Here is an 8,341-nt window from a genome sequence, read left to right as displayed (position 1 = left end):
TGCTAGTAGGGGGCCTTGCTCCTAAGGTGGCGTGACGTGGGGAGCAAGCGCCTCGCGCCTAGGTAGCTGCAACCCAACCACACCAAGTCCCTTACTCCTTGCACCCCCAAACCAACTTGCAAGGTGCCACCAGTGAGGTGCACTACAAGCAGTGTGATACTTAGCAAAACATAAAGAGGCTTGAGGCGCAAGCACGTCGTGAAAAAAGCGAAAACTTCCACTAGGTACGTGGTACACATATAGGTACGAAATGTACGTATCAACCAAAAGGACAAAGCACGGATATAATGTCCACGCCAAACAAGTAGTGGTAGTACAAGGCAGTACACAGTGAGGCCTCCACTATCACACTCCTGACATCCGTACCAAAAAAGTAGTGGTAGTACAAAATAGTACAATTCCTATAGCATTCCTCCTGCAGGTCTCTGTTATGTACCAGAACCGACCACCACTTCTTCAACACCACTACTACATGCACCATGATCACCTACAGTCTGCAGATGTAAGCTTTTGTCCCCCTAGGACCACTGTATAGTAAGAGCCAGTAGTGCTCACCTATAAAAGGAGTCCCCCTTCTCTAAGGAGGGGGATTGTAAAATTCTTGTAACATCAGATCATTCTAAGAGAAATACATAAGTTTTCTTCCACTGCAACTTTTCTCTAAGTTTTTCTAAGTCCATCTAAGTTTACAAATTTCTTACTAATTCCTTTGAGTTTTCCAACCTTATATCATTGAGGAGTTTTTACCTTCAACACTATTGTTCAATAATTAAATGTCAAACAAGATTTAACAAATCTTACATCCTTGAGTCATTATTATTAATGAATATCTTGAAGAATTAGAGAATGGAACAGCGTAAATTGTACCTCTCTTATTTAGTAGGCATAAATTGTAGCTCTCTTATTTACCAAGGCTCTCTTATTTAGTAGGAGAGCCTTGGTAAGCCTCAAATTTTCTATTTTAAAGTCATTATTGTTCTATTATTATGCATTTGATTTTTTTTTTTTTTGTGCATTCTTTAGGAGTTTTGGATGATTATGAAAGAAAAAAAACTCAATGTTTAAAGAATCTCTCCAAAGTAAGAAAGTGTGCCTTAGTGTGTATTGTTCCATTTCATTACAGTGCAAGTATGGGACCTCGTGGCTGATCTCGACATCTTGAAAATCTCAAAACATTAAAGTTATTGCTCTTCATCTTATTATTTTGAATCATCAAATTTCGATTATATCGAAAGAGATATGGCTATTTACTGTTGTTGAGAGCTATATGTTAGATAGTTTGAACATCAAGAAAAAAACTAAGCCTAGCGAGCTTCTATCACCAGGGTCGAGTGCTAACAAACCCTCCTCCAAAAAGTTAATGAAAAACCTTAGTCACCAAACAATGGATTTCGAACTAAGAGACAAAATTGGCTCCCACAATTAGAATATGTGGGGGCCTTCCTATTAGGTCATTTGGTATGCAAGAATTTGAATATGGGAATATGAATTTAAACACTTTGCTATGTTTCTGAGTTGGAATTTTTTTAACCCAGGAAACTGAACTCCAATGAGTTTAACTTTTCCAGATTCTGGATTCAAATGAAACACACATATGCAGGTGGTTTTCAAATGTCCAAGAATGTGACACTTCAATTTTTAAAAAAAATATATATATAAAAAAATCTTAATTAAGCTAACAATTTTTTTAATTAATGACTTATTTTATTTTTAAAGCTTATAATATAAAAAAACAAATATACATATATTAAACTATAATGATTGCTTATTTAAAGAAATTGATATATATAGCATTTATATTATTAATTTAGTTTAAAATAACAAATGAACAGTATTAAAAATAAAATAAGTGTATTGTTATGTTTTTTAAAATTATACTTGATTGTATTTTTTAATTTTGTCAAAAAATTATTTTATATGTAAAATTATTTATAAATTATAATCTAAGGGAAAGTTTGATAATTTTTTTAAAAGTCATTAACTAGTTATGATTTTATTATATATTATTTTAATAAAATATATTATTATATTAATTTTATGAAAATATGAAAACTTAACTGATTCTTATACACAATCAAATAGTGATAAATCATCATAATTAAGATTGTAATGCACAACCAATTCTCAATCATCATAATTAAGATTTCAGTGCACAACCAAATACAATGATATAAATTTCTACACTTTTAAATTACCTTCTTCAACTTTTCCTAATGAAAACTCCTCGTACCAATCAACATATTGTATCAAGTGATATCAGACACTATAATATATCTTAACAATATTATTTAGATAATAAAAAAGGTCAACATTTGAGATTCAATGAAATCACGTGATATATTATAGGGAGAGCTAACACACCTTTAATTCTTGTAAGGCGTTGCTATATTCAATTGAGGGGAAAAAAGAACAAAACAAACCGCAAGTGTGAAGCCTTAAACTAGTTTAACAAAAACGTGAAACTTACTACACACCATTTCCGACAGGATGTCTTATATATTTATTTATTTATGTATGTATCTTCCCTTCTCACTACTCTATTCTATAGTAGGATGACGGGTTACCTTCTGACAGGAACCTACTTTGGCTAGTTTTTTTTTCCACTTCTTTATGCCTAAAAAAATTAAATTATTTATTATTACTTTCATTATGTGGTGTGTTTAAGAATGATGACTTGACGTCAGAAATTCCAGTATTATCGCAGGAGAAAATGATCAAAACTAGCAAGGGGAAGGACCGGGACAAAGTACGACGTCATCCATAGACAATTAAAGTTCATGATTATCCACAATAACATTGATACCCTAAAAAGGTCGTCACAAAGTCCATTACATACACGCGTATACCATAATAAAAGCAAAAGGCCTCAAAAATATGAAAAATCTACATTCGATAAAGAACTTCCGGTAGGATGCGCAGTCATGTAATACAGCTTACTGGAGGGTCGTATATACATGTTAATACTCTCTTTGTTCTTTGGCAACCTCCGCCTGCATGGAACAACTTTTTGTTATTGACACAAGGGTAGAAGAAATTTCTTCACACATTTTGACTATAAGTTCACCTGTTGACTATAAGCTCACCTGTTTATAATAGCATTTGCACATATAACAAGCATAGACAAAAATACGAACTCGTAAGGGCTTTTGTAGAGCAGAATTTAAGTTTCAGGTACGACCCAATCAAAACGTTATGCTAGAGTTTACCTATCTACTAAAAACTACAAAGTTACAGCAGGAGGACCAAGTATGAAAAATAAATAAATAAAAACGTAGTTGTTCCAAGGCAGGTTAGCGCACTTGAATTTACCTCAAGTGTGTGAAATGAATGTTATTTCTCAAATTGCCACGTTTGACGTGGTATAGTCAGATTTTGCTCATCAACAAACTTTATTGACTCTCAAGATGTGCAAGTTCACAATTCTGTTGGTCTACCAGAATATTAACTGTTTTTCTCTCTTCTATTTGATAGAAGTATCTCAAATTAGTTGACTGCATTGGTTGTAAAAGGGGTTTTGGGAGTGAGGTTTCATAGAGGGAAGTTGTTTGAACTTTTACAATAACAATTGAAAAAAAATTATCAACTTCAAAACTTGACTGTGTAATCTGAGAGTTTCAATAGTGATTGATGATGATAGACTCATGTGGGTGTACGATTAAATTTCAATCTGAAACAAGTAAAGGTCCTGGTGTTCTTTGTTTCTATTTTCAGTGTTTTATGTTTAGTGGATATTTTCCGGTTTTACTAATTGATCCGCATCTGGTTTGCAAAAAAACTCTACAAGATTGGGCCTAAGTCTGGAGTCCTAAGAGCGGTGCGTGTTAAGTATTGTTACTGCTTTAAACTGTGAAGTTTTGTTTTATTCCATGGCTGTAAAACCTTTTGAACAGTTTGTAGACATTTCCACAGATATGTTTCTTTCACTTTACATACCAGTTCTCTAATTACTTTTCACTTTCCAAATTTGATTTATAAATTTGAATCTTTTCTCAAGGGCTATAAATGATGCTTAGTTTCTGGGCTGATAAAATGAATAAGAGAATGTTAGTAGGTGTTATTGTCCAAGAGAATGTGGTGTTTTCTTTCGCTGAGTTGGTAGGTTGTGAAGTTGGAAAGTGGCCAATTAAAAATTTAGGGTTGCCCTTAGAACTTAGACAGCTCACAAAGTGTCTCGATGGATGACGCAGAGCTTTCCTTCCTAGACTCACTCTCATTCAAGTTGTATCTCTGCTCAAAATGCTTTAACAAGTCGGTCGATCCTTGGAAAAAATAATGAAAGGTTTCTTTAGGGAAGAATGTGAAGTTGATTGCTGAGATCATTTAGTAAATTGAAAAAAGACTATCGAGAAAAGCGTGGTTTAGACTTTGGAATTTTGTGAGGAATGATAAATATTTATATATGAAATGGTTACGTAGATTTCCTTTTGAGAAACATAATTTATGGCACAAAATCATTAAAAGAAAGTTTGAAGATTGTAGCCTCGGGTGAGATGCAGGAAGTTTATAGCTGCTTGTTACCCTGAGCTTTTAAATTGCGTGAGTAGGAAATGGCAGCATGCTGATGTTTTTTAAAAATATATGGTGTGATGATAGACTGTTGAAATTGTGTTTTCCAAATTTATACAGAATATCCAAAAGAAAGGCCTAATTATAATTTTCTGCAGCTCACCGTCCATCAGGTGAAGTCACATGCTGGAAATCTCATTTTCATGAGTATGAGCAATAGAGATGTTTCCTCTGTTGGGATCTTAATGAAAAATCTATTTGTTCAGACCCGGGTGCTGGTTTTACTTGTAAAATTAATGTTTTCCAATTAATAAATGAAATTTGAACTGCATAAGTTCATATGAAAATAAAATTTCCCTATAATGATCAATGTCTTTAGGAGGTTGGTAGCAAGGAATATCTTAATAAATACAATGAACAATACTTAGAAATGAAGTTTCTTTCAAGCGATCTTCCCTTCATGGTGTGTTCTTTGTATTAAAAGGTCTGATACAATTTTATCAACTAGAATAGGAAGAAAACTGTAGGCTGTTGCTTTATATAATTTACGCTAGGTTCGAGCTATTCGAGAGGCTTGATTCTCTCCACGGCATGGAACTCATCTATACAGACTAACTCTAAAATTACAACACTCTTTTTGATAGAATGGGAATTTGAACCCCTTCCCCTCCCATACCCATTCACACACCCAACCACTTGAGTTAGCATCAATCTGACATGTTCTCTAACACACATAGGCCTAGTATTTCTAGACTTGTGCTACTAACCGACTTCTTACTAATTTCCAAGAAACCCCTCAAGACAACTTATAGTAAAAGATACTAAAAGAAAAGTACAGCTGGAAGCACTCTTCTCCTGAAATATGTAAAGTGTATTGGAGGCCTAACAGACAATAAACCATCCTTGTCAAAATGTATGAAGTTTATACGCTAAGTTTCTAGTTGAATTCAATTTACAATGACTGCCCCAATGACTTGTTATAATTTGATGGTCCAAGTGTTTGTAAGAGGCATTGATAAGAAAAGGAAGTCAACTCACCCAAGAGGAGTAGCTCAAATGATCAAGCATATGGTTTTCTCCAACAAAGTCTGAGGTTTGAGTCCTTCCATGACACATATATAGCAATTTTTTATTGCTAAAGTTTCTTTCTTGGACCCCAAATATTGTAAGGTTAGCCTAATTTCAAAAAGGTAAGGAAGTTAATTTGGAACTACGGCCATGTTGTTGGCCATTGAGAAAGGACAAGAGTTTTCAAGATAAGTAGAGTGAGTTAGAGTACATTTGGGAAAGAATTACGTTGTGGGCTCCTATGTGGCTAAAGAGTGTCCAAAAAGAGATTGGGAATGCTTGATGCAGTTTTATATGTAGCACTGTGATACACAACAGGGGTATGAATGGGGCAATAAGGAAAATTTGAGTGTGAATTTTACTGAAATTAGCCAGGAAATTAAAGAGACCTGGTTTCTCTCCACAAGCTATTGCTCAACTCAATGTGATTAGACTTGCCTTCCTCATACACTCTCCTTTAATTTATTCAAATAAACTTTCCAAATAAATCTAATTCTACGATAGTTCTAGGGCATTCTATTCTAGGACATACTTCTATGGTGATTATAGGACATTCTAGGATAATTAAACTTTCCATAAACATCCTACTGCCCAAATAATTCACCCATTTACTGTTTCCCACATCGAGCATAGGTATATCGTATTGGAGGTTTATCATACTGTAGTGTCCATTTTTGGGTTTGTGAGTTTAGCTTCTGATGCTTTTGCCTTAGTTGGTCTTCTTAGGCTGTAATTATTGTTTACTTTTAATACAGTAGTTATCGTTTTTAATAAAAGAAAATATATATCATGAATGAAACTCAGGCTGAGGTAAGTAAAAGATAACCAAGATAGAACGCTCAATTACTATAATTAATTCCAAAAGACAGTTTCATCACCTAATAAGTTTAACAATACCAACAATTGATAAACCTGACAGTGTGAGGCCAGAAGCAGCTAACCAATTAGAAGAGAAACTCGAAAGTAACAAAAGATAAAAAGAGTACAATAATTTACAATAAATATAAGATTGATCATGAAGATTGCTTACCTCAAAAGTGCTCCTAAGATGGTCAAGTTCCTTATCGAGATCATTGATAGCCTGGTTATATGCTTGCATTGGTGAAGACTGGCTGGTTGTGTGAATCTTCAGAGAAAAATGAGAAGCATCACAGCATTACATAACTTACACTATTATCCTACAAATCGTATGTATTTATATACATATATAAATGAGTCCATTTATATAAAGACAAGTAAATCTCTACTCTTTAACCCAAGACCAAGTGGAATATTTCGAGTACCAAGTTTTTAGCTTCAATTCCTCCCAGAAACTACTAAGCAATTTTCTAGAGTAAATAACTAAAATCTAAATTAAATAAACCATTAGGTTTCTTTTACTTAAAAAATAAACTCTAATATTGAAATTTTCCATAATAGAGAGTAGAGGAATAAAGAGTATATATAAAAAACGACTAACCCTAACAATTATCTTGTACTGAAGAGGGTGGGGAAGCTTGTAGCCAGCAAAAAGCACATTTTCGTCCCTGTGCAACTGCCTGATTTGATTATAGAGAAAACAATATTATGAATATTATTTATTAAATTATAAATGAAAAGAAAGAAAAGAAGAATGAAGGATTAATACATGCGGAGGATGTTGCCGACGGTGTGGTCCTCTCTCTCAATGGTGAAGGAGGCGGCATTGATGATCTTAGTGTCCCTCTCATATGAGACCCTGCATCAAATTACAAGTTATAAGTTACAACAACCCTAAACCTAATTACTCTTCAAATCAAAAATATGAATCGAAAATAAATCTACTTCTTGGTTCCTTCAGGGACGACAAAACGTTCGTATCGATCAGGTGCGTTCATTCTTGACTTCTCTCCCAAATACCTACGACTCTGCACTCTCTAAGATGGTTGAGCCACAAAAACAAATACTCAATAGTGTTTCGCATTAAAAAGTAATATATATATATATATATATATAAAGGTAATAAAATGTGTTCTTGTCTTGTTTGGGAGGAAAGAGATTGTGAGAGAAAGAAAAGAAAGTTAATTTATTATATTATTATACTTTTTTATTTTTATTTTTAAAAAAAATATTATTATACTATCTTTAAATTATTGACACAGAATTTGTGTAGAAAACTATGTTAGTAATTTTACTTTTCTACGTGCTTATAAACTTTTTTTGTACTTCATTCTCGAGGTCAAAATTTAGTGGCCCACTCAAAAAAAATTGTTCCCATTTCCTTTCCTTTCAAAATAAAATATATCGTTTTTCTAATAATAATTCGTAATAATTAACAAAACAATAATTAAAAATAATAATAAGTTTCAAAAAAATAAAAAATAAAGAATAATAAAATACTAATTACACAAAAGTATTGAGAAATGAAATACAGTTAATGGCCTCTAATGTTTCAAAAGTATATAAATTCAATTACAAACGTAAGCAAAATGTGAATGCTAGCGGAGTTTTATTTGTAATTAATTTTAAGATACAGTAAGGGAAGTATTTTTACAGAACAGCTGAAATATGTATAGATTTTATGAAAATAATTAGAATACTAAAGAGGTCGTTTTCCATATAACTTTAAAAAGCATAAAAGTAAAGCGTATTCAATAAATTCGAATTAAGACAATTGAATGAAATCATTTCTTAAAAAAGCTATAAAACTGAAAAATAATTACGATGACAAGTGTTATTGAAGAATAATATTTGTAACATATTAAAAGAGAGCCCAAAACACTCAGAAAAAACAACCTCATATTATTGA

The 8,341-nt window shown here is 32.7% G+C and overlaps 1 protein-coding gene across 1 annotated transcript; it reads right to left on the bottom strand.

Annotated features, from left to right (window-relative positions):
* Positions 1-2,734: 2,734 nt before the first annotated feature.
* Positions 2,735-7,535, bottom strand: LOC133777488 (DNA-directed RNA polymerases II, IV and V subunit 11). The gene is made up of 5 exons (XM_062217123.1): positions 7,378-7,535; positions 7,202-7,291; positions 7,034-7,112; positions 6,605-6,700; positions 2,735-2,990 (listed from the first exon to the last, which is right to left on the bottom strand). Exons 1-5 carry the CDS (start codon positions 7,428-7,430, stop codon positions 2,958-2,960), a joined length of 351 nt encoding a protein of 116 aa, XP_062073107.1. The 5' UTR covers positions 7,431-7,535; the 3' UTR covers positions 2,735-2,957.
* Positions 7,536-8,341: the final 806 nt, after the last annotated feature.

Source organism: Humulus lupulus, chromosome 5, assembly GCF_963169125.1.
Source record: "Humulus lupulus chromosome 5, drHumLupu1.1, whole genome shotgun sequence".
Classification (NCBI taxonomy): Eukaryota; Viridiplantae; Streptophyta; class Magnoliopsida; order Rosales; family Cannabaceae; genus Humulus; species Humulus lupulus.
Note: the sequence above shows the minus strand (reverse complement) of the source record. Positions and strands in the feature narration are given on the sequence as shown.